At 41.0% G+C, this 26,541-nt stretch overlaps 2 protein-coding genes across 3 annotated transcripts; both read right to left on the reverse strand.

The window, feature by feature from the left end:
* Positions 1 to 453: 453 nt before the first annotated feature.
* On the reverse strand, positions 454 to 13,668 carry tbc1d23 (TBC1 domain family, member 23). Of its 2 annotated transcripts, XM_068725354.1 has the most exons (19): positions 13,586 to 13,668; positions 12,546 to 12,657; positions 11,824 to 11,929; positions 11,469 to 11,673; positions 10,334 to 10,457; positions 10,132 to 10,256; positions 9,982 to 10,028; positions 9,507 to 9,610; positions 9,111 to 9,233; positions 8,048 to 8,140; positions 7,799 to 7,969; positions 7,631 to 7,673; positions 7,052 to 7,158; positions 6,821 to 6,963; positions 5,812 to 5,856; positions 5,055 to 5,143; positions 4,058 to 4,193; positions 3,747 to 3,941; positions 454 to 3,237 (listed from the first exon to the last, which is right to left on the reverse strand). In XM_068725354.1, exons 1-19 carry the CDS (start codon positions 13,621 to 13,623, stop codon positions 3,153 to 3,155), a joined length of 2,091 nt encoding a protein of 696 aa, XP_068581455.1. In that variant the 5' UTR covers positions 13,624 to 13,668; the 3' UTR covers positions 454 to 3,152. The 2 variants fall into 2 exon arrangements, with proteins under 2 accessions (XP_068581455.1, XP_068581456.1); XM_068725355.1 differs by lacking the exon at positions 5,812 to 5,856.
* A 532-nt stretch (positions 13,669 to 14,200) lies between these two features.
* tomm70a (translocase of outer mitochondrial membrane 70 homolog A (S. cerevisiae)) lies at positions 14,201 to 22,548 on the reverse strand. Its single transcript, XM_068725413.1, has 12 exons — positions 22,256 to 22,548; positions 20,609 to 20,782; positions 19,560 to 19,686; positions 19,360 to 19,469; positions 18,556 to 18,704; positions 18,187 to 18,394; positions 17,234 to 17,368; positions 16,977 to 17,084; positions 16,767 to 16,883; positions 16,552 to 16,649; positions 15,965 to 16,087; positions 14,201 to 15,848 (listed from the first exon to the last, which is right to left on the reverse strand). The coding sequence occupies exons 1-12, from the start codon at positions 22,487 to 22,489 to the stop codon at positions 15,695 to 15,697; spliced, it is 1,737 nt and encodes a 578-aa protein (XP_068581514.1). The 5' UTR covers positions 22,490 to 22,548; the 3' UTR covers positions 14,201 to 15,694.
* Between the last annotated feature and the right edge of the window lie 3,993 nt (positions 22,549 to 26,541).

A 26,541-nucleotide genomic window follows, 5' to 3' on the forward strand; every position in this document is an offset into this window, starting at 1 on the left:
GGCTGCTGTGTTTCTTTCAGGAGATATTTGTTCACTTGACTCTTGTTCAACATTTCGTTAGTACCGACCAATAATATCATGACATCCATCAATTGATCCGCAACATAGGGTCAAAGGAGGCGTGTCTCTGGTCGTAAGCCCGCCCACTTTTTAACAGTCCAATCAACTGTAAAGGGTTTGATTTAAAGCCCTCTTGTATCTATACACTCAAACATTTAAATTAAATAAGTTTCATTTGAGAAAACATCAAAGAACAGAAGATAAAGATGTTCTAACTTCTGTTTCACTGCGACTTTAAGTAAAGTACTCGAGTAAATGTACTCTGTTCTAGTATTTGAAAGCAGTAATTGATCTGAAACAGAGGAAACAACTGTCTCTATTGTATTATAATATAAAAATTATTCTAATTTACATACATGTCCCATAACACAAGAATCACTAAACTACAACAAGTCGAATAATCTCCATTTATTAAAATCAGAAACGCTTAGAAAATAATAGAAGTACATTAAGGTGCAAAATACACTTGAGACACGTTGCATTTCCACGAGTGGTGACGTCCTCTGCCGGCGATGTGATGAAATAATGTAAAGACTCTCGATGGAGGAGGTTCCAGTCAATACTGACAAAATCTCTCATAACTACAGCACAGTGCATGAAGGACATGGGGACGCTACGAGAGACCGGAGTGAAGAAAGACCAGATCTATACGACCAAAGGTTAGGACCAAAGGAGGAGAAAAAAATTATTTAAATGTACGGAGGAAGAACACAGAGGAGGGTTGATCTGAGAAAAAAACAAACTCATTTATGTAAAATAAAACTGATATTCTCTGAGATGAAAGTGGTAAATTAACAAGAAAAAAAGATAATTAAATTTACGATGAAAAAAAAATATTTTAAGAGAAGAAAAAAAATCTCTTAAATTTCTATAATTCTCCAAAAATAAAATGTTAAATTTACGAGAAAAAACCCCCTCAAATTTACAACGAACAAAATTATACTCTCCAAGACTTTAGCCAAATTTGTAAGAAAAAACAAAACATGAATATTCTCTGATATTTGCAGAGAGCAATATCTTTTAATTATATTAGAAGTTATTCATCTTGATAAAAGAACCCAAAAGAAAACGCGTATCTTTCAGGACCTTTTCCTCGTTCAGAGGTCCTCTTTACCGTAATAACACGACTTAAGGAGCAACAAAATTCAGACGACGTCTGGGGTGTGATGGAGTTCTTTCTCGTAAATCTGTGACTTTATAATCTCTGAGAATATTCATGTTTTTCTCAGATTACCACCTCTCCCCCTCGGCTTCTTAACTATCTTTTTTTTTAATTTTAAACCTTCAAAAGGTCCCAATAGGTTGTCGTAGTTTAAAGCGTCTTTAATTCAAGTTTCAGTTTGTGATGCTCGTATTCTAAATGTAACACCTCTCCTCATTCAGTCCGAAACAGACAGAAGAGACATTAAACCCTCTCTGGACAGGAGCTTAAACCAAAAAAACAAAATGATTCAGCAGAAAGAAAGAGAGGAAAAAAAAAAAAAAGTCAAAAAACAGAGTTTAAGCTTAGAAGAGAAAAGCAGCAAATACACGGTGGAGATGTTGCCGACATCACACGTCATCACCGACTTTGAGGCCGAAGGCAACGGTGGAAAACAAACTAAAGCTGCTTAGTGTAGACTAACACAACGGACAGGATCTGAAAACAATTAATTAATTATATATATATATATATATATATATATATATATATTTTTTTTTTTACAAATGATCTCTTCACTCCTTCCAAAGCTCCGTCCTGGCTACAGACACCTTTACCTTCTACGTGTTTTTATCCATCTCACCCGGGCATTAACTAACATTATACTGAATCTGATGGTAAAACTACTGAGGCGCTCAGGCTGTAAATAACTGAACCACCGGAGCTCCTGCTGTAACACTAAAGCAGTCCAGAGGAAGCTGCATCACACCGCTACGACGTGAGGTTTATTATTATTATTAGACGCGTCTCCCAGAAGCTCTGTGCTGATACGGAGCAACGCAACTTCTATTCAAAATCAATTGTTATCAAAAAACTGTTGCGGTGGGTAGGAAACACGACTCGTGTGCCGGCTATGCTGCAATGTGTCGTTTGAGATGTTAATGTTTGACTCGTGTTCGCTTCATTAAATCTGCTTTTAAAAAATACACATCCGAGAGGTAAAGTAAAGAGACCGAGCAGCAACCATGTTCACAACAAAATTAGACGTTTGAAAAGGGATCGTTTAAAGGGAGGTTCTCCTCCACGGTCAGGGTTCTACTACAGTAGATGAGTTCATAGAACCAGCACGGGAGAACAAAGTGATGTTCTGCTGTGTTCGTGTTCTAGACTCCTAAAAGAACCTCAGTCAGTTTAAGTGAACGCTACATTTAGAATAAGGCAGCAGTAGACCAACAACCGCTGTGTTGTAGAGGTAGAATCAGTGTTTTAGTGAATGGAGTCTGGTGTCTCTGTAGAGATCAGAGATAACAGCTTCAGTTCCTCAGAAAGAAACATCCTAAATGCAGCGTTCACTTAAACTGACGGAGGTTCTTTTAGGAGTCTAGAACACGTCCGCAGCAGAACGTCACTTTGTTCTCCTGTCTGGTTCTATGAACTCCTGTACTGTAGTAGAACACTGACTGTCCCTTTAAGACAACAGGTCAGTCATGTGGCGATAGAACAGGTCAGTCAGTACGCTACCGTAAGGCCAGAGGGAAGTTGCCAAAGTAGAAGTGCACTGCAATGAGATCTCCCATCTTTTATCAACGATAAAGAACAAACAGACAGTATAACCGATAGTATTATTAACGTAATGTAAGAAAATGGTTGGATGACTGTAGGAGCACCTAAGTATTTCAACACACACACACACACACACACACACACAGTCTGTCCCTCGTCCTGCAGCCGGCAGTGTGTGTGTGTGTGTGTGTGTGTGTGTGTGTGTCCACCGTGTGCAAAGAAACACCCGACACACAGGGTTTCCCAGTCAACACTGCACGGGCTCCGTCCAGCAGGGAGGAGGACAGCCGAGGGACAGACGGTTTCCCCCTCGGCGGACAGAGACTCTCCTCATAGTTTGTGTCACGGCGACGTCCCCCCCGATGTCCTCCTCCCCCGTCGTCTCCCTTTACGAGCTCTCCAGAGCGTCGAGGACCTTCATGATCTGCTGCTTTATCACCTTGGTGGCGTCGCCGGCGTTGGGTATCAAATATCTGAGAGGAGGAGGAGGAGGAGAGACGTTAACAAATAATGACCGACAGAACAAAAATAATCTCTAAATGTTCTACGTCAATTCATGCAATTCTTGTTTTTAAGAGGATCTTCAGTGTGTTGAAGGAATGTTACTGAGAGTCAGATGAGAAAAGGTGATGCCACTCTTGTGTTTGTAAGGTAAATGTGAAGCTACAGCTAACAAACGATTAGCTTAGCATAAAGACTGGAATTAATACAGCTACAGCATGCAGCACCCCGTTAAATTAAAGCTTTTACATATTTTTAAACTCTGGAGAGAAGCAGACATTCCCCCCCTTCTGCCAGTCTTAATGCTAAGCTAAGCTAATTGCCTACCATTGGCTTTTATTAAATAATTAGCATATAATCATGAGGGTGGAATTGATCTTCTCACCAACACAAAGAAAAGTGAATAACTGCATTTTTGTGTCACAATTTTCAAATTACAGCTTTAATTAAAACTTCATATCTGCATTTGAAAGATAAGCACCTCTCGACTGCCGAGATCTCCACTCCGGCCGAGTTGTTGGTGCCGAACTTGAAGGTGATCAGTTCTGGGTGCTTCTTTTTGGACGTGATCTTCACCACGGAGTTCAGCGCTTGTCTGGACTGGATGTAGGTGAAGCCTTTCCTGGAGGCGATCTCCCTCAGGCAGTACATGTGAGTGGCTGTGATCAACAGGTGGCTGGAAGAACAAAACGGATCCAACAGGAAGGAGTCGGAGTTAAGAATCGTGGACTCCTCTCGTTCTTTCATTTTTAAAGAAGTGGGAATTAATCACGGTTATTTTGACACACTCACCTGGGGAACATGTGACCGGTTTCTTTCACCTCATTACATGGAATGTGATGCTTTACATCTGGTTTGTTTATCCAGGTCTGGATGTTGACAATCTCCTTCCTGTCATCGTCCGACATGGAGGAGCTGTCGATCTCATCTGGGGAGGGGGGGCAAACGGATCAGTATCAAGTTATAACCAGGTGTTATTACAACATGCAAACTTATCACATTATAACTAAATACTTTTTATTTTGTTAGAACGTGAAAAACAGCTGGTTACGACGAGAAGATATCTGGTTATATACCGAGAAGATATCTGGTTATATATCGAGAAGATATCTGGTTATATATCGAGAAGATATCTGGTTATATATGGAGAAGATACCTGGTTATATATGGAGAAGATACCTGGTTATATATGGAGAAGATAGCTAGTTGTATATCGAGAAGATATCTGGTTATATATCGAGAAGATATCTGGTTATATATCGAGAAGATATCTGGTTATATATCGAGAAGATATCTGGTTATAGATCGAGAAGATATCTGGTTATATATCGAGAAGATATCTGGTTATATATCGAGAAGATATCTGGTTATAGATCGAGAAGATATCTGGTTATATATCGAGAAGATATCTGGTTATATATCGAGAAGACATCTGGTTATATATCGAGAAGATATCTGGTTATATATCGAGAAGACATCTGGTTACATATCAAGAAGATATCTAGTTATATATCGAGAAGATATCTGGTTACATATCAAGAAGATATCTAGTTATATATCGAGAAGATATCTGGTTATATATCACTATATTATAACATGAAATTATCTAATTATTAATTAACATTATCATGTTATAACAAGATACCTTATAACGAGAAGATATCTTGTTACACGAGATAAACTTCTTGTTATAACATGAAATCATCTTATTATAACTATAACTCTTCACATCATTACATCATACCGATCCATTTCTAGCGTGGCAGCGCCAGGCTCCCGTACAGCTTACCTGTGTCATACTCCTCCTCATCACCAATACTGAAAACGGGCTTCACTCCTCGGTACGGTTTGCCGACGCGGTCGCTGCTGCTCACATGTCTAGATGTGGAAAACAAAAGAAAGAAGAAGAAGGGCAACTTGGAGCGTCACATCAGCGCTGAGTGAAGGATGAGAAGCTACAGAAATGAAAAGGTGGAACGCAAATAGTGATGGCATGAAGACCTCCTCTAGCCCACTACTGTCAGCTATGCTGTTAAATATAAAGAAAGAGGTTAAATGAGACATTCATACTCCAGAGGAGCGAGATTACTCCGTGTATGATATTCAGGGCTATTTGCAGAATGCCACAGGTTTGGTTTTAGTAGCAATACTGTATTCTGCATAGCCCTGGCTATCATCTAAAAGAACAACTATGGAATGGAAAGACAAGACTTGTTAAGTGCATCTCCAAGCAAAACAGCAGTGAAGCTAAAAGGTTCCGCCGCGTAAAACACCTCAGATGTTCAGACGGCGGCACCGGTGAGTCGCGGATGTCGAGATGACTCGCTGCGTCCTGAAAGAGCCCAGCGGCTCTATGTTGTTAGTGAAAGCATGAGGACGGATCTCAAAACGTCTCGTAGCTGTAGTGCGGTTACATGAGTGAGAGATGCCGATATGCTAAGCATGCGTCAATGTGAGGCTAACGGTCTCCTACAACCCCGCTGGACCGGTGCGGGTCTACAGCCAGTGGACATGCTGGTGACGAAAAACAGCTCGATGGCTCTTACCGATCTGGAACCACCTTCTCTGGCCACGGCAGATTGAAAGACATTCTAGCGTGGAATAAGGCACAAGGTAGCTTCAATTAAAATACAGAGACGTCGCCAAACTAGATGTCACTTTACAGTTTCATAGTCGCTGTTCATTTTTTTACAGGCTACACCTGGTAACATGTTCAGTCAGGTGTAAATATGTATTAAACCCAAACGACCAAAAGTGGAAGAAGTATTCAGACTCTTTACTGTAGTAAAAGTACTAATACTACGCTGTGAAAACACTCCACTATAAGTAAAACCTGTCTACAGGGGGTTGTGGAGGGCTCTCACCCGTCTACGGGGGTTGTGGAGGGTTCTCACCCGTCTACGGGGATTGTGGAGGGTTCTCACCCGTCTACGGGGGTGGTGGAGGGTTCTCACTCGTCTACGGGGGTTGTGGAGGGTTCTCACCTGTCTACAGGGGGTTGTGGAGGGTTCTCACCTGTCTACGGGGATTGTGGAGGGTTCTCACCTGTCTACAGGGGTTGTGGAGGGTTCTCACCCGTCTACGGGGGTTGTGGAGGGTTCTCACCCATCTACGGGGGTTGTGGAGGGTTCTCACCTGTCTACGTGGGTTGTGGAGGGTTCTCACCCGTCTACGGGGATTGTGGAGGGTTCTCACCTGTCTACGGGGATTGTGGAGGGTTCTCACCCGTCTACGTGGGTTGTGGAGGGTTCTCACCCGTCTACGTGGGTTGTGGAGGGTTCTCACCCGTCTACGGGGGTTGTGGAGGGTTCTCACCCGTCTACGTGGGTTGTGGAGGGTTCTCACCCGTCTACGGGGGTTGTGGAGGGTTCTCACCCGTCTACGGGGGTTGTGGAGGGTTCTCACCCGTCTACGTGGGTTGTGGAGGGTTCTCACCCGTCTACGGGGGTTGTGGAGGGTTCTCACCCGTCTACGTGGGTTGTGGAGGGTTCTCACCTGTCTACAGGGGTTGTGGAGGGTTCTCACCCGTCTACGGGGGTTGTGGAGGGTTCTCACCTGTCTACAGGGGTGGAGGTATTCTCGATGAAGCTGATCATCTTCTCCTTTACGTTCACCGACTTGGACTTCAGAGCGAATGTCATTTTGTTGACCAAAGACTTGACACCTTTGCCGTCTCCAGGACTACTTAGTGAGTCTCCCTGTATCAGGAAACAAACAGAAATGTAAAACTAGCGACATGAAGCTACAGTGACTTCCTAATTCGTACAGATGTTTCTGGCCTCTTACGTCAGCGGAGCTGAGGCTGCTGTGAGATCCAGATGTGCTGACGATCCAGTGGAGGTACGAAGAGTCCAGACCCTCGATATTCATGTCCACCAGATGCTTTTGAAGGGCTGGAATCACACAAATCTCTCTAGTGAGAAGTGAAAACTCAGTCTGCTGGGCACGAATAAAGCGTGCATGAGATTATGGAGCACGTTAAGTTCTATCAACTGCTTACAATAATGTAAACACACAAAAGGTGACATTTTTTCATGCTAAACTTGCATAAAAAAAATAAATACTGCCTGTTACATAAATAAACTTGTTTGTTTATTTCGTAGAAAGTGGCCAAATATATAATATATCACAGAATAATGTTTTGCCTTGACTTTGTAGGATTACTGTCCATCAGTAGTAATATTTAAGGTACCAAAACATTTTAAGATACATTTCTGGAAGTTGTGAATCGATTCAGAATCTTGATTCTTACATGAATCTATTTTTTTCCCACACCTCTACCTCTCATGTAAACATTATGTGTCATAGAGCCAGCTCAGTTCCATGCATTTAGCCCAGTGTCTCCCGTTATTCTCATCTACTTACCCATGAATCCTCCTTTAGCGATGCTGACATATTCTTTGTTTTTCTGGAACAGAAAACCTTGAATCAGCAAAGATGCGAGCAAAGAACACGAACCGACCAATTGACCTTAAGAGGGACGTGAATCACACCGACGTCAACCCTTCTCTCCGGCTACCTCCTCTCTCTCACCTGGAGGAAATGAGCCAGCACCATGTTCATGTACATGTCCTCCTCCTCCCTCCCACTGCCCATGAAGCACAGGTGCTCCCCGCTGGCGATGGAGCCGGACTCCAACGACTGCTTCTGAGCCTCCAAGAGGGACTTCACAGAGAGAGCGAACTCAGAGGGGTTCTGGAGCATCTGAGAGAAGGAAAAAACCCGCATGTATTACTCTGGAAAACGTTCACGTTCTTCAGAATAAGGAGCGTCTCCTCTCACCAGGTCAGAGTCCAGGTGGAAGGCCGTGGACAGGTGACCAGCGTTGTACTGCTCTGCAGGCCGACAATCCACCACAAAGAACCGCACCCCGTCCTGAAAGTCAAGTCCATCATTATGAGTATTCTACAGTACTGCAGATACACGTTTGACTCTAAATGGAGCATAATGTACTAAATGAACATCATGCTGTATTGAAGAAGACTGTAAACTAGAGATTGAGACCATAAACTCATGTTTACAATGTTTACTGAGGGAATAAATCAAGAGAGAAGTAGAGTCATTTTAGACTAGACTTCTATACAACCAGAGGAGTTATACATATATTAACAATATTAGTGATGTCACAATATAAAAATCACAATTCTTGTCGCAGGAAATATCACAGTTCCAGAGTTTTAACAATTATTAACCAGAATATTTGTAATAGGCCTATAGCTAAAAATAATTATCATAATCATGAACTATATATTTTTACTTTATTGTCACTTATTTGCATAAAAACACAAATTCAAATGATTTGGAAATAAAAAGAAAAAAAGATTTTTATTGATAAAGAAATCTTGACGTGTTAAGAAGTCAAATAATTCATCTCTAATATCTACTTTACATTGCTGTGAAAAGATCTCCTTCAAACTACTAGATGCATTATTTAAAAGCAACTTGTTGTTCTCATGTTTTATCATCAGACCAGCGACTAAAGGGCATCGAGGCCGATCTCCACATCGCATGTTTGTCTTAATCCAAGCCGATAACGATCGGCAGTAAAACTTCCTGGGTGACGGTTGAACTGTGTAATTAATCACGAGGTGATTTAAGGCTCCATTAGCGGCGGATATACGGCCGGTACTTCAGCTCCCTCTGACGCTCTTACAGCTCTTCAGGTGAAGGGGCACGACTCTCCTTATCTCCGATGTTTCAAGGTAACGTTCAGATGGTTTTAATAAAAGGGTGTGAGCTGAGGTCCATAGGATTCACTGTTGTTGTCGTCGACTGCTAAACTTCCGGCATCGCCTCTTTCTTCCTCCTCACATGGCCGACTTCAGTGAAGAAGAGCGTGACTGACCTGCTGCAGCTGGTTGGCCTGCAGGATCTCGGGGACAGACACAGGCAGACACAGCGCTTGACTCAGATCAGTGTCCTCCTCTTTCAGAGCCACCAGGCTGCTACCGAACAGATTCTGGTTCATCTATAGAAACAAAAACACACAATGATGGCTTTTGGAACAATGAGATCTCTCTCTCTCTCTCTCTCTCTCTCTCTCTCTCTCTCTCTCTCTCTCTCTCTCTCTCTCTCTCTCTCTCTCTCTCTCTCTCTCTCTCTCTCTCTCTCTCTCCTCTCTCTCTCTCTCTCTCTCTCTCTCTCTCTCTCTCTCTCTCTCTCTCTCTCTCTCTCTCTCTCTCTCTCTCTCTCTCTCTCAGCACTATGCATCTGTGTATCTGACGCAAACAGAGACGTTTACCTTTCTGAGAGACAGAGGGGTTTTACTCTGGTAGTACTGAGCCAGAGAAAACAAATCTTCCACGTCCTCCGATTCCAGATGAGAAGGAGACTCTTCCAGCATTTCTGTGACAAAGAAAGTTTTGTTAAACGCGAGATATGAAGAGGGACGCCCCCAGAAACCAGGTTCTGAATGAGAAAAACCCATTAGTAGTGATGCGGTCCAGGGTTCCCGGTTCTGCTGTCGGTACTTTCCTGAGTGAGACGTCCTCGTCTCCAACGTCCTCTCTCTGTCTCTTTGTCTCCTCTCAGTACAGTGCGAGACTCACGTCATGATCAGAGAGAAGGAAACGTTGTAGGACTCTGGTCGTCTCAAACACAATGAAACCCTCACAAGTAACTGATAAGAGCATCAATAAGAGTTCGAGTGATGATAAAATCCTCACGATACCCGTCTCTAGATACAACAAACCCACAAATAAAAAGGACAGACTTACTGATGATGTCCTCTCTGCTGTCTCCTTCTTGTGAAAGAATGGCCTCTCTAAGGGACAATCAAACAGAGACGAGTCATAATTCACATTTCAGGTTTCTTCCAACGATCACGTAGCTCGCTAGCTAGCTAGCTCACGGTAGAGGATGCCTACTTGGCGTTGACGAGGATGATGAGCATGAGGAAGAAGATGAGGAAGGGGTCGGCCTGCCTGAAGTAGCAGTCCCACAAGGCCTGGGTGACGTCGGGGGGGCAGTGGCTGGAGAACAGACTTCCCATCTGTTGGGAGGAAACAGAAACTCAGACACGGTTCAGAAATGACTCGAACAAGCCGGAACTATGGCGATGGAACAAACCCAGTTGATGGCGTAGGAGTCAGGCGTGATCTTTTTGGTGTCCAGGAAGGAGCAGAGCTCCGGCTCGTGGTACTGAAGCAGGAGTCTGTAGAGGTGGAAGGGCCGGCCGCTTGGTACGCAGTCCCTGAGACAAACGGATCAGAACTATTTTAATCCTCCACTTCCTGTCTAGTAGTGATGCAACTGGACCGTAGTGGATCTGTGAGCCGTACCGATCCCCCTCACCGTTCATCATGTTAACCATCACAGTGTAAATAAAGTTGTAACGTTAACCATCAGAGTGTAAATAAAGTTTTAATGTTAACCATCAGAGCGTAAATAAAGTTTTAACGTTAACCATCAAAGTGTAAATAAAGTTGTAACGTTAACCATCAAAGTGTAAATAAAGTTTTAACGTTAACCATCACAGTGTAAATAAAGTTGTAACGTTAACCATCACAGTGTAAATAAAGTTTTAACGTTAACCATCAGTGTAAATAAAGTTTTGACGTTAACCATCACAGTGTAAATAAAGTTGTAACGTTAACCATCACAGTGTAAATAAAGTTTTAACGTTAACCATCAGTGTAAATAAAGTTTTAACGTTAACCATCACAGTGTAAATAAAGTTTTAACGTTAACCATCACAGTGTAAATAAAGTTTTAACGTTAACCATCAGTGTAAATAAAGTTTTAACGTTAACCATCAGTTTAAATAAAGTTTTAACGTTAACCATCAGAGTGTAAATAAAGTTTTAATGTTAACCATCAGTGTAAATAACGTTTTAACGTTAACCATCAGAGTGTAAATAAAGTTTTATCATTAACCATCAGAGTGTAAATAAAGTTTTATCGTTAATCATCAGAGTGTAAATAAAGTTTTATTGTTAACCATCAGAGTGTAAATAAAGTTTTATCGTTAACCGTCAGAGTGTAAATAAAGTTTTATCATTAACCATCAGAGTGTAAATAAAGTTTTATCGTTAATCATCAGAGTGTAAATAAAGTTTTAACGTTAACCATCACAGTGTAAATAAAGTTTTAACGTTAACCGTCAGTAATAATAATAATAATAATGATGAGATTTGTTTTAAAAATACAATCTTTTATTTGCTAATCATTTGAATTAAGTGCTGAGTTGTGGGTCGGCGCTCACCTGGGGATGTGTTTGTTCATCACAGCGTAGAAGCAGTTGTAGAGGTCGCTGCGGTGGAGCTGGAGCCCCAGCAGCGGTTTGAGCAGATGTGGCCAGCTCATCTCCGGGCTGAAGCAGATGTTGCGCGACTTACAGTAGAACGTGATGACGGACTCCACGTCGCACGCCGTGTCGCGCCTCTCCTCCTCCGACACGTCCAGCTGGTCTGAACACGGGAACCAAAGCGGATTGCGTGTGAGGACGTCCTCACACTCTAACAGCTCGCTGTTAAATAGTGCCGACTACCACATTCTATTGAACCAATTCCAAAATCCAGGATTGCGTGGAGGAATCCAGAGCTCATCGATTGACTCACCGATCAGCTGCTGACTGCGGTTGTGAATGAGGGTCTGTTCCGGTAAGTCCAGGACACCGTCCCACGGAGACAGACTGTCTCCTTTACCAGAGACGTTTAGAGCGATCTGTCAGCAGAAACACAGGGAATCAGAGCTGAACATTCAGTTTAAAAAAGGGAGACTCAGCTAAACACATGAGACTGAGACTGACCTGCAATCAGTGAGTCCACTAGTGAATGAACTGATCTATGGAGATGTAGCTGCATGACTTCGTGTTTTAACTTGTGATATTTAGAGACGAATGAAACAGGAACCTCTGCAATCTGCCTCAAAAACGTCTTATTAGCTAAATAAATTACAATGATTATCAGCAGTGCTGCACCATCTAAGAGCTGGTTGGTTGATCCACACAGGAATTAAAACCAAAGCAAGATCAGAATTACTTGTGTCTGTTAATTAATAATTTACCTCATACTAACACACTACAGAGCATCACTACTGTCCCATTAAAGTACTAACAGGTAGACAATAACAGTGTTAACTAGTTGTTTAAAGTAGAACCAAAGGTCTCAAAGGTGTGGTGGCTTTTACATGATCTGAGCCCGAGCTGCTGGTCTTTCCAGTCTGATGAGAGTAATTCCTTTACAGCATTCTGACTCTATTAACAGAAGCATTCCTCATTGCTTTAGCGTTGCTAATAACCGTATACGTGTTTTAAAAGTGCAGTCAGGCTTCTGCTCACCTTCCACATCTTGGCCCTGTGCTGAGCTGAATGCTCCTGGACCTGGATGATGCCTCGCTCCATCTCCATGTCAGACCCGCCGGAGTCCAGAGCCTCGGCTAGATCCTGGTCCCTGGAGAGCGGGAAGGACCGGCACACAGGTTATAAATGTTCATAAAAACTAAAAAGATAACATTTGTTTATGTGCGACGTTTATCAGTGGTTCCCACAAGGTTGTAAAGTCATCGCGGAACACGATGCTTCACTGCGATAACTTATCTGTAGTCATGTCTGTTTATACTGTGAACTAGGGTCGTCCTCAACCAAAGAAAGTCTTAGTAAACTCATCGATTAGTTGATTTAAAAATCAACAGATCTGTAAAACTGAGTTCCTTCACAAATAATGAACACAAACACTTTAAATCTAGTGTCTACCAGAGATGTGTTCATTCATTCAGCATGAAATAATTACAATTAGATTAAAGAAATCTCACAAGATCGAGACCAAAGCAATCGATTAGTCCACTAATTATTGTGTTTTAGATTGTCATTTGCTGCCTGAAGTTTGTGTTTTTCTCCACTTAAATATAAATAAAGACATTTCCAGTCCAACTTCATACAAATGCGCTAGAAACCAGGTAATTAAGTGTTCGAGGCTACGCTTGGGTTCAGGTTAAACGGAAGCAGAACTCCACATAACACCGGCTATTTAACTAGCTAGGTACTGTTAGCTTACTGGCTAACAAGCGTCGGCTATAAAACGAGTCAGCGCGAGAAAAGAAAGTAATGTAAATTACATTGACTGATGGACTTAGTTAAAAATACATTCGTGTCTACTACTGACTGACTGAGCTGCTGGTTTAGCTAAACCAACTTGGCTAATTAACGTTAGCCGGCTAGCCGTAACGTTAACGGCATCCAGGCTAGTTTCGGGTTAGCATCCAGCGCTAGCAGACTCGTGTTTACTTTCTGTACGTCGCGTACTGTCGGGTGAAGTCGACGCAATCGTTTGACAAACGTATTGAATAATGTTAAGTGTGATGACAAGAACATTGGCTCACCAGCTGCCCTGAAGAGCTTCCTCCGCGGCATCCGCCATTGTTGTGTTGACGGAGACACGTCAAGTGCCGTGAACACGGCCGAGGTGTCGCACAACGCTGTCATTAACTGATTTAAGAAATATGTCAACACTTAAATTATTATCTATCATTATAATAACAAATATGATTATTGGTGTTGTTAATATTATTTTATCATAAAGAAAAAAATATTATTATAATTATTCGTGTTAATATTAGTATTCTTTTATCATAATGAAAATAATAAGACAGAAAGTATGAGGAAAATAAAGTGTTTTTTGAACATACTGGAAACCCAAAACTCAGAAAATTAGCATATGTCTCCTTTAAGTGTAGACTGCTGCCGCTTAGAACATTATAATAAATAATAATTATGAGAAAAGCGTTTTTGAACATTACAGCACATCAACATGTTCTAGTAGAAACCCAAACATACAAATGTGAACCTGAAAATCTGCATATGTCTCCTTTAAGTGTCAGTATTTAGTATTATTCATTTAAGATAGAATAGAATTTAACAGATGAAAATATGAAGCAATAAAGTTTCAAAGCATGAAAGTGTAACAAAGTCACAAAGAAAGCTGAGAAGAAACAAAGTGGGAATTCATTCCAGGAATTATATCTTTATTAGGGATTCTCTCTCACTTTGGTCACCATAAAGAGCATTGATGAAGAACGTCAGTCATTTCTATTGAACACACAACATGTTGTGATTATCTGCCGACCGTCACACCAGGTTCTCACAGGTCGTTTGAGTTTTGCCGAGTCGTCGTCAGCAGCTGGAATGAAACCATTGGGTTCCTCGTTGCCGCCAAACATTCATCAAAACGTAGCCGTAACCTGCTGCTAAAATGAATGAACGTCAAAGATTAGTATTTTCTAAAAGTTACAAACGTTTAGCAGTGGTGGCTACTTTAACTTCACGTGTCTATATAAAGTGGGGATGCTACTCGAGAACCAGTTCTTACTCCTCGCTCTCAGAGGCTGGTCGGGGCCTAGTGACGGTCAGAAACAGTAAGGCTCGTGTTAGACCACCATACAAATCTGACAGAGATAAAACCAGCCTCTTACATGTAACATGAAAAATAAACATTTTACAAGAAAATAAATCATGATTATGAATTAAGAGCGAGCTAGGAAAAAACAACAACACTGAATATCCAATCTTCTGACATATGAGGCAATTTAAAAAATAACATTTTCAACAAAAACTAAAGACATTAAAGTTTTCTTTCTAATCAAAAGTGGGGTTCCCCCCCCCAAAACAAAAGTCTCTCATCGTCGGGGTTTTCCTAGTGTTCAAGACAGCACGAGCATCGCATTGACAGTTATTTATAAAGTGAACATGCTGCACAAAGTATATAAAAAGAAAAACAGGCAAATCCAGATTTAAAAAAAACAAAACTAAACTCTCTGAAGCCCCGCATCCATGGGATCAATTCCAGCATTACAAACACAGACGTTAACACATTTGACTATACTTTTAATCTTGCATTCAGAACTGATAGTGTATGTTACACATGATAGGAGCCGGGAAAAAAAAACAACAAAAAAAAAAACAACACTTCAGATCAGCATAAATTAACGAGTGAACAGTCCGTCAGAACCACGCAACGCTCTCACAGTATCGTTCTGTAGATTTAAAAGTGTCACAAAAGCCTTTTTTTAAAGTCAGTTATTGGTTCAACAAACTGCACAGGTTTCAGTTCACTTACATCTCACATGGTTATGATTCATTTAGACAGGAATACATGGGACTTTCATGTAGGCGTTTCTCTGGAGATGACTCTTTTTATTTGTGAGCGGTAAAAAGGTTTGAAGACAAACCAGAGGTCTGGATCGCAGCCTCGGCTCCACTGTGAATAGAAATCATTCTGTCCACGACAACAAACCCCTTTTAATGTGATGTAAACACGTTTATATTTTCATATATATATATATATTATATCAGGGGTTGTTCTTTTCTCTTTTATCATCCATTTTCTTTTCTTTTTTTTTCTTTTTGCAAATCAAAAAGTTAAGTTGCATTTTAACAGAGTTATGTTCAGCGATGGAAGGTTGAGTTTTGGCGATTTGGTTGGCAGAGCGGCGTTACAGCGTCGGCGGTTTGAGGCCGTACTTCCTCGCCACTTCCGTCTGGGCGTACGCTGCGTCACATAACGAGTACAGGTGAGCCATCTCCATCTCCGACTTGGCCAGGTTGATGGCCTTGTTGAACATGTCTATCGCCCGGTCCAGATTCCCCCTGGAGGAAGAAGAAGAAGAAGAAGAAGAAGAAGAAGAAGAAGAAGAAGAAGCCGCTCTGGTTACTTCAGTAATCCAAGAAGAGACCCATCAGGTGTCGAGGGTTTTAAATCTCACCTCTGAACTTCGATGGTTCCCATAGTTTCGTAGGCAAAGTCACATTTGTTGTCGATCTCAATGGCCTTACTGATGAGCTCTAGACCCAAGTCCAGGTCCTGTTTCCACTGAAGCTGTAACAAACTGGACATACATGGAACATTTAACAACCAATTCAGTAAAATATGAGATCAGGACATCATTGATGTGTTTCTAGTCTCTGATCTCTGATCATGTCACATTATAAACAACCAATCAGTGTTTAAACCAACAGGAGGAGAGCTAGTAACATTAGCAGCACCGCTAACGGCTAACCAACAGGAGGTTCACTTCAGTTACATCATGATGCCTTCAGGCTCTGCTCAGTGAACACGAGTACTGGCTGAAGGTGAATTATAACGTATCATGATGTGTTCACAGGTCATCTGTAAAATGTAGTTTTGGTGAATAAATCCAGTAGTTTGAAGGAGATGTTTTCACATGAATCTAAAACACGAGCTCTAAGCACATTATTATACACCATTAATAATAATATTGACTAGATTTATTAATTAATGAAAATACAATTGAAAAGTTGCACGTCTACTAAACACAGGAACACGGCGTACCCCTTGTGGACGTATGTGGTAGCGTTGTCTGGTTCCAGTTCAATGCACTTGTCATACATCTCGTCTGCTTTTCCAAACTGCTGCTGATCAGTCAAAGCCTGAAAGACGCACAACAACAAAAGACACATAGCTGCTACTTCCTGTCTGAATTATACAGATAATCTACTGTAAAAATGGGCCAAAGCACCCACTGATGTAGTTTTTGTATTCTGCACCTGAGCATAAAGAGCGTAGCCCTCTGCACACTTGGGGAACCTTCTGATGACGTCCTCGAAGCCGTCCATGGCCGTCTGCACTTGAGACGGGTTGTTCCCAGTATACGCTTGTCTGTACTGAAGAACACACGAACAAGAAACGGAGTTGCAGCAGCCATTAATACGCTACAGGCTTGCTTCTCAAAAGTGATCTTCAGCCGATTTACTTACCAGAGCGAAGCATTTCTGAGCCTGAGCGAGAGCAGAGTCGGGCCTCAGCACGATGCACTCGTCAAAGTCTCCCACGGCCTCGTCCACCTGGTCCAGCAGGATCTTCAGCTGTGAGGAAAGATCGACTTTAGAGAGAGAGAACTATAGCCTAATATACCAAGACCTTTTAAACTAAGACTCTGGCAACATCTTACACGCTGCACCTTCAACGTGGCAATCGTCAACTGACGGCCATTCGGGTAAACAGATGAGCCTACCTGGCCCCTGTGGTGATAGACGTCGGGGTTGCTTGTGTCAATCTCGGCTGCCATGTTGAAGTCTTGTGTGGAGAGCATAGGCTGCTGCTGCTGCATGTACATGCTGCCCCGCTTGATCAGAGCGTTGGCTCGCAGCTGTAAAACACGAGACCAAAGAACAGGTCAGGTCCACGCTTTCGGTGTTGATTCTGGACGGGTCAACAGCTGGACTGACGGGTCAACAGTTGGTTGGACGGGTCAACAGTTGGTTGGAAGGGTCAACAGTTGGACGGACGGGTCAACAGTTGGACGGACGGGTCAACAGTTGGACGGACGGGTCAACAGTTGGTTGGACGGGTCAACAGTTGGTTGAACGGGTCAACAGTTGGTTGGACGGGCAACAGTTGGTTGGATGGGTCAACAGTTGGTTGGTCGGGTCAACAGTTGGTTGGACGGGTCAACAGTTGGTTGAAAAGGTCAACAGTTGGTTGGTCGGGTCAACAGTTGGTTGGACGGGCAACAGTTGGTTGGATGGGTCAACAGTTGGTTGGTCGGGTCAACAGTTGGTTGGACGGGCAAAAGTTGGTTGGAAGGGTTCAACAGTTGGTTGGACGGGTCAACAGTTGGTTGGATGGGTCAACAGTTGGTTGGACGGGTCAACAGTTGGTTGAACGGGTCAACAGTTGGTTAGACGGGTCAACAGTTGGTTGGACGGGTCAACAGTTAGTTGGTCGGGTCAACAGTTGGACGGGTCAACAGTTGGACGGACGGGTCAATAGTTGGTTGGACGGACGGGTCAACAGTTGGACGGGTCAACAGCTGGTTGGGTAAACAAAGATTATCTACAGATACGTCTAAACCTTCACATAGGCTACCAAAAGTTAGCAACAAGCTGTAAGTTTGCAGTCCATTAAAGTCCTACTAGTCCACTATCCTGGTACTCAGACTGTCCCGATCAAGTCAACGGTCCGTACCTTCACATTGGCGTCCTGCATGTTGATCACCCGGTCCAGGTCGGGTTGAGCAGCAGTAGCGTTTCCAATCAGCAGGTAGAACGTGGCCCTCAGCAGCAGGGCCTCTGCAGTGTATCGACCCCCTGAATCGATCTCCTTGGTGCATTCGCTGATGATTTTGTCGTAGTTCTCCTCCTCCATGTACTGCTTAGCCTTCAGGTAGCCGGAGCTAAACAGATGAAAGAACAGATCGGGGGGGAAGTGTTAAACTACCAGGTGTGAGTCGTGAAGTGGGTTTTTACATACGATGTAAAAAACTTATTTAATCCGGCGTACTCCTGCTCGTTTCTCAAGATCACCAACCCCAGCATTAATAAAACCATCTCTGACCTCTCAGTGACTTCGGCCGCCTCGCCCTCTTTGTCCTTGTCCTCGTCCTTCTTCTCCCCCTTCTGCAGCGGCTGTGAGATGATGTCGTCGGTGAACGAGCTGAAGTAGGATTTGATGAACTGAGGAGAAGGCATCATCGGCTCGCGGTTCTACAGGAGAACGACGACAAGTTTCTCAAGTTAGACAAATACAAAAGAATCAATGATCTTTGGTTCTCCGTTTGCAAAAGTTGTGGTACCAACAGAAGGTTCTAGCGAGCTGAGCCGGTACTAGAAAGGTGGAGTTAAAACACTGCAGATCACTGATTGGTCAGAGCATGACGTGGGACTTCCTGCACCAACCAACTGTTTCTAAACAGCCAAGCTAACGTCGATAGCGACCGCAATTTTCAATGCACACAAGAGAAGTCAAAGCTTCATGTGTTAAAGCTGCATTCTCTCTAGTGTCCACCAGGGGGCGACTCCTCTGGTTGTATAGAAGTCTAGTCTAAAATGACTCTACTTCTCTCTTGATTTATTCCCTCAGTAAACATTGTAAACATGAGTTTATGGTCTCAATCTCTAGTTTACAGTCTTCTTCAATACAGCATGATGTTCATTTAGTACATTATGCTCCATTTAGAGTCAAACAGACCATAAAGCAGGGGATGATTTAGGGGCGGGGCTACACGCTGATTGACAGGTCTCTACCAGAGACGTATACGTCGTCTAAATCACTCCTCTTTAGTCCAAGACCTGGTACCGAATGTGGGCCGAGTGGAGCCGATCCACGCAGCGATGATGAGGCACAAAGTGGATGAAGTACCTTGTATTTGTCTTTGGCCTTCTCTTTTCCCAGATGCTTCAGCACCTTGTCTGCTAGCAACATGCTCTGCTGGTTCTGGAAGGCCTCGAGGATACACACCGCTGTGACGTCTGCAGGACACAAACAAAACAGACGGTGAACACCTGGAATTTAACTCATAGCAGAACGTTCCGTTATAGAAAGTGAAAGGACCGTCTCACCTTCTAGACACTCCTTCTTGTTGTCTAGTTTTTCCAGAGCTTTGGCTCGTCTGAACAGAGCCTTCACATAGCGTGGGTTCATCTCCACGGCCTGACAGCAGTCCTGAACCACTTCTGTCCATTTCATCTGAAATGAAGAGTCATGAGCCGGTTATCTTCATCTGAAGGTAAACACAGAGGTCTGTCCACTTCAGAGGAGGCTTCAAGGGTTGGAGTTTTAAAGAGTTAATTCAGATTCACTAAAGACACACAACAACAACAACAACAACAACAACAACAACACAAACCCACTACCAGATGGAGGCAGCAGCAGAGCAGCAGCTCCTGTGCTGTAGAGGTAGAATCAGTGTTTTAGTGAATGGAGTCTGGTGTCTCAGTAGAGATCAGAGATAACAGAAAGGTCTGTCTGACAGCGAGGTGAAGAGGAGAGAACATCCTAAATGTAGCGTTCACTTAAACTGATGGAGGTTCTTTTAGGAGTCTAGAACACGTCCACAGCAGAACGTCACTTTGTTCTCCTGTCTGGTTCTATGAACTCATGTACTGTAGTAGAACCCTGACTGTGGAGGAGAACCTCACACACTAGAGAACATCACGACTCTTTAACCTCTGTGACAAAAAAAACAAAAAACCTTCAGTTAAACACAAAGGTGGAAAGATTTGAGATGATTTGCATAGAATGTGCAAATCATTGACCAAAGAGGAGAAACCTCTGATCGCTGCATTCCTTCTCTTCTGGCTTCAAGTTGTGAGGAGACGTTCAAACTGAAGCCACTTCAGCTTTATTTCATGTCCAACGAAGAGCAACAAGTCTTGACCTGCATGGCTTTCCATCTACAAGCACCTCAACCCAGTAAATACCTCTGGAGACATTTAGACACGGGACAATGTGTCCCAGACTCAACGCTACACTCTCATTACAACAAAAGACGGACACAACACCGACATTAACGTCCCTCCCAACGAAGAGATCTCGGCACGCTGTTGCCTCGTCAGGTAAGTATTTCATACGTCAACAACAGTCCCTGCTCAGACGGAAAGACGCCGACCTGTTGTTCGTAGGCCGCCGCTCTGTTCTGGTAGAACGTCGACAGGTCGGTCTTCTGCTCTGTGGGGCAGAGAGCGATGGCCTCTGTGTAGCACTGGATGGCGTTCTCGTACTTGCCGGCCTTGAAGTACTTGTTGCCTTTGTTCTTGGCTGCTTGGGCTCGATCCAACGGGCTCTGAGTGAGAGGGAGACCAGAGAAGAGGTGGTGTTTGTTCAATAACGGTTCCTCTTTCTTTCAATCGATCATGATGTAACAGACCTCACAGATCCAAGCTCATAATAATAATAATTATTAAGACTTTCCTCCAACAAAGACATTCTTAGTCGACTAACACTCACAGGATTTTGTCGACTAATCGTTTAATTGATTTAAACCACAGATCTCTAAAGTTTCACCAAAAAGAATGACAGAGAATGTATTATATATTTTGTAGTTATTGTTTCATCTGTTGTAGAGTTTTATCAGAGTTTACATAGTTTATCTTCCTGTTGTTGGGCCTCACTGTTGACTTTCTGTTATATTACTTTGTAAACTCCGATTTTTAAAAAGGTGCTAATCAAATAAAAGTTATTGTTATTATTATTTAAATATTGTGTTTACATGAGATGTGTTCATACGTTTCTTATAAATAAAGTCATTCAGCATGAAAAAAACAACCAATAGGTAAAATAAATATTGAAGTGTAATCGTCTAAGAGGGGGCGGCTCTTGTAATATTAAGAATTTATATTGTTACATTATTATAATATAAACTTGTTATACGACACCTTAAACTACGTCTCATATCCCATACTACATCATATTATATTATGTTAATGTCTTGCATTGACTTACATTTTATTATTAATACAAACAAGAACATTCATATATTAGCCGGGTGTATTATTCTCATGCACCACACACACCAAGCCAAAGTCCTTCTATGTACAAACGTACTTTGATATATATATATATATATATATATAGTATATAAAATATACAGACCAAAAAGCACCAATGACCAACAATAATATTAAATAAAACGTCTATGTGCAAACCAAGCGTTGAGTAAGATGTAAACTACATAAATACATGGATTTAAATTATATATACAGTATGTACACACATAGGATTAACATAGAAAGTGAAATAATGTACTAACTGCGTGCATTCAAAGTGCAAAGCTTGTAAAAAATAAAATACATATAACAGCAGTGCAGCTGTCTGTATATATAATATTTTAGTTATTGTGGATTTTTTACTTGATTAATATTCTTGACTGATTTATTGCTTATTTATAATACTTGTTTTGATCTTGTTTGCACCACACACACACACACACACACACACACACACACACACACACACACACACTATATACACTCCACTATGCTGCTGTAAATGTCCCCAACCTAGCTAGCTACCTAGCGGCTAACAGCTAGCTAGGTAGGTTAACCAGCATTAGCTGGCTAACAGCTAACACTAGCTAATCCACCGCCTTGCTGCTGTTGAACGTAGCTGTCACTTGACAGTCGGTGTCCTTGACGGCACTTTTAACGGAAATGACCCGTTAATTCAGCAAAGTGTCCGCGGGGCACCGAGGCAGACATTACGTAGTGACAGCGGAGGAAGGAACCCGTTTCTCCCGGTAAACGTGTAATACGTTTACCATGTTCGGCTGCTCTCGAGCTGCTCCGTCTTCTTGGCCCTGCACCACCGGACTCGCGCTGCCTTCGGGTGTCTTCCGCTCTCCGGAGCGCTTGCTGCCGTCCTTCGTCCGGCTGCGGTTCCAGAGGTACACCGCTCCGACTCCCAGCACTATGGGGGTCCCGACCAACAGGGCCAGCTGCCAGCGGGGGAGTCCGGTACCGGCCTGCGGTTCGACTGGCTTAGAAGCAGCCATGATGTAGTTACAACCGACCAGTTAACCACCAGCAGAAACAGCGTGAGCCGCTTCTTCTTCGTCTTCTTCTGCTTCTTCTTCTTCTTTAAGTTCATTGGCGGACTACAAAACCACCGTTTAAGGTGCATTACCGCCACCTAGTGTACCGGAGTGTAATATAAAATAAAGGAATGTACAGGATTACAGCAGCATGTAATGTAAAATATATACATGCATATAGTGGATAGTGCAAACAAGAAACACAGTAAAACACAAGATCAAAACAAGTATTATAAATAAGTAATACAACAGTAAAGAATATTAAATAGGTAAAAAAGTAAAACATCCACAATAACTAAAATATTATATATACAGACAGAATATTTTTTTTATTGCACAGTGTATTTATATTGCACATGACTTTATGGCAGTTATCATTTAAACACAATAATAATGTTATTTCTAAATTAAAAAATTAAATAAACTTCATATAGAAGTTATAGTCTTGATATTAAACCCGTTCCATTCAAAAAATTCAATAAAGCCCTTTTAACCTTGTTTGTCCCCTATCTCCAGCAGTCCTGCTTCTTCTTCTTCGTTTTTCTTCTTTTTTAAAGGTTTATTAGCGGTTGGCAAACAATGAATTGGTGCATTACCGCCACCAGCTGGTCGGGAGTGTGGATCAGGACGTCTAATACTATAGTTAAAAAGAAAGAAGGAAAAACAAAACAAAACATTTTGAAGGGCTTTAATTTTGAAAAGCTACATCAGAATGTCCTGGTTCTCTCTGATTGACACTTTGAGGTGGTCTGCTATCAACCTGAAGTGAAATTATTCCGTAACTATGCAACATTTCCTCTAAAATCAAATCTGAAATTAGACAAATTGTCTCATGAATGTGATTTGAAGTTAGCTCATGCATGCGGATTTGAAGGGCAGTGTACTGATTCTCTTCTTCTGTGGTTGTATTATCTGTAGCTTGTGGTGACTTGTCTGCATGTCTTTTGCTGTCTTCATAACTTTTGATTTGACTTCTTTCTGCACTTCAATCATGTAAAATGATTTTTGCTGGGAGGCTCCTTAAAGAAGATAAATAAATAGTAAATATAAAAAGACATAAAATATAATACAATAAATATAATAACAAAATTATAAGAAGCAAAAAAATATTCATCAGAGAAAAAAATAGAAATAATTATTATATATTATATTATTATATATATATTCCTTCTGAATGTTATGAGGAGAGGGACGGCAAAATTATATATAAAAAAAAGAATCATTGTACCAAAGTAATGGTGTTTTTGTAACTTGGAAAAACAATATATATATATATAAATTAATATATATATATATATATATATATATATATATATAAATTTATATATATATAAATATATATATATATATAAATTTATATATATATATATATAAATTTATATATATATAAATATATATATATATAAATTTATATATATATATATATATTAATTTATATATATATATATATATATATATATATATATATATATATATATATTAATTTAATTAACTAATAGTGTTGATTTGCAGGTATGCAGCCACAAGAGGACAGTGCTGCTGAATACAAAATACATCCTCTAATGCAAACGTAACAACTGTATGTTTACACACACACACACACACACATATACACACACACACACACACACACACTCATTTTGACAGCTCTCTTCTTTTCATATTTGTGCAGGTTTTCCAGCAGAGAGCCGTTTGATCCGGATCGATGTGGATTTTGTTCATATGAGTGATACAGTGTGAGTGTGTGTGTGTGTGTGTGTGTGTGTGTGTGTGTGTGTGTGTGTGTGTGTGTGTGTGTGTGTGTGTGTGTGTTAGTGTGTGTGTGTTTGTGTTCCGGTTCACAGCTCTGATGAGCGCCGGAGGCCGACTGTCCTCAAACACACCGCCAACGATGCTTTCAAAGTCAGCTGTGGATCAGCTGGTCACAAGTGGAGGAAGCTAAGTACATTTACTCAGTACTGTACTTAGTTACTGTACTTTACTTGAGTATTTCCATTTTTTTGCAGCTTTATATACTTTTACCCTTTACTGCATTTAAGAGGAGAATATTAGACCGTTTACTGGATTACATTGGTCTGATAAATTACTTTGCATATTAAGATTATTTATACAAAATCAACAAATAAATGGTGATTTATTAATATAGATTAAGTCGTTAAAATGAGCTCCACCATTACCAGCTGCAACATTAAAGTTATCAACACATTAGTAAATATAATCCAGTATTATAATATATTTTATTCTTTTTTACTAAAGTCAGATTTTGAATGCAGGATTTTTACTTGTAACAGAGTATTTTTAAACTGTGGTATTGTTACTTTTACTGTAGTAGAACATCTGAATACTTCCTGTGGTGATGATTGCTGCAGCAACATAAAGCTAATATATAGATATATATATATATAAGTAATCTAATATAATTAAGCTGCAATTCACTTGTTACCTTTTCACACAGTCGGTCGTAGTTTTTTGGGATTCGTGCCAAATGAAACAACATTTTTGTACTTTATAAAAAAAAAAATTGTATTCATAATTCATACAGCTGTTGAAACACGTTGCTGCCCTCAAAATAATCCATTCTTCGCTGACACACATGTTTTGAAAAGCCATGAAATCAATTTCAGCTGCACAACAACAGGAGATGTTGTTGACACACCGATGACATAATAACCTTCTGTTTTCCACGAGCGTCTCGTTGCTTAGAAAGGTTCGAACCGTCAAGGTTACAATAAGGATGTCTGATCTTCAGCTGTTCCCGACTCTCCGTCTGTTATTCCTGTGAAATGCGTTTGCTATTGTTAGCGCCGCCTGTGAGCCACGGAGACAAACCATGTAATCAGATTATCTTTAGTTCATGCAGGTCGGCCTCTTGTTCTCCGGCTACGTCGGTAGAAAGTTGGATCAAACGTAGTCGATGGTGACCGAGTCTGATCCTCGAGTCCAACAATGAAACACAACTCAAATGGTTTTAATAAAGGTGTTGAATCAAGAATCAATGTTGCTCTCTCTCACACACACTCTTGTATTTTGTATTTTTGTGGACATACATGTGATAATTAGCGTTTTGCTACAAATTTAGCACATCTGGTCCTATATAAATATGAATTACATTTCTAATGTTACTGTGAAATCTATATTAAATCAAATGAACTGACTCAAATGTCTCAATATATGTTCTTTTGTCTATTCCCTCTGGATCTGTAATCCACTGAATTATTTAAACTTAAACTTAAAAATGTAAACCGTAAACATAAAACAAAAAACAACGTAAATTTAAAAAAAAAAAAAAAAAAAAGAAAAAACTTAAAAACTTAAATCTTAAATCTTAAATCTTTCCCCGTATAGTCTTAACATATTGGGTTATTTGCTGGGAGGATTTGTGTATTCTAGCATCATGTAGGAATATTTAAAGAGCCTTTAGCCACCTTTGGAAAAACAGCAGATTACCGTAATCTTGATCTGGTTAAAGCAGCGTGGACGTCTCTCTCATCAGATTAGTCCTCCTCTCTGAGGCTCTGACGGTTTGATCCTTTCAGTCTCGTTCATGTTCAAGTGTAAATGACATCTTAGCTCATTTCAAAAGTTTAAGAGTCTGAAAATGAAGGAATATTTGGTCGTTTTGATCGGAACTAAAAGTGGGAAAACACAGTGTGCAGCTTTATGAGCAGAAACAGAACATAACATTCATTACTATATTTTTACATTAACTCGCTGATTACTTTTTACACTTCACACTTTGAACTTCTGCACTACTCTTGGACAATTGTTCACATTTCTGCAGAGAATTACCGCTTTTAAAAAACGGCAAACCTCTTTTATTCGGTCAGATATATTTCATATCATTCTATATTTAGTTTTGTGGTATTTTTCTTCTCATCTATATTTGTGTTTTCTTGATTTTTGGAACACTTGCTCTCATTTTATATTTAAATTTCTACAATATGCACCAATAATTTATATCTTGTAAAAACATCTTGTACGTAATCATATCTTATGCATATTCATTTTATGTC

Source organism: Cebidichthys violaceus, unplaced genomic scaffold (genome assembly GCF_023349555.1).
Source record: "Cebidichthys violaceus isolate CVI_PGR_0920_01 unplaced genomic scaffold, fCebVio1.0.p SCAF_35, whole genome shotgun sequence".
Lineage (NCBI taxonomy): Eukaryota > Metazoa > Chordata > Actinopteri > Perciformes > Stichaeidae > Cebidichthys > Cebidichthys violaceus.

Coding starts and splice junctions, on each gene's coding strand:
- tbc1d23 (XM_068725354.1), bottom strand. CDS start 13,623: ATGGCGGATGCCGCGGAGGAAGCTCTTCAGGGCAGCTG. Junction 9,234..9,506: donor CCCCTCTGTCTCTCAGAAAG/GTAAACGTCTCT, acceptor TTGTTTCTATAG/ATGAACCAGAATCTGTTCGG. Junction 3,942..4,057: donor ACCGGTCACATGTTCCCCAG/GTGAGTGTGTCA, acceptor TTGTTCTTCCAG/CCACCTGTTGATCACAGCCA.
- tomm70a (XM_068725413.1), bottom strand. CDS start 22,489: ATGGCTGCTTCTAAGCCAGTCGAACCGCAGGCCGGTACCGGACTCCCC. Junction 20,783..22,255: donor CTCGAGAGCAGCCGAACATG/GTAAACGTATTA, acceptor CCTCTCACTCAG/AGCCCGTTGGATCGAGCCCA. Junction 19,470..19,559: donor CAAGAAGGAGTGTCTAGAAG/GTGAGACGGTCC, acceptor TGTGTCCTGCAG/ACGTCACAGCGGTGTGTATC.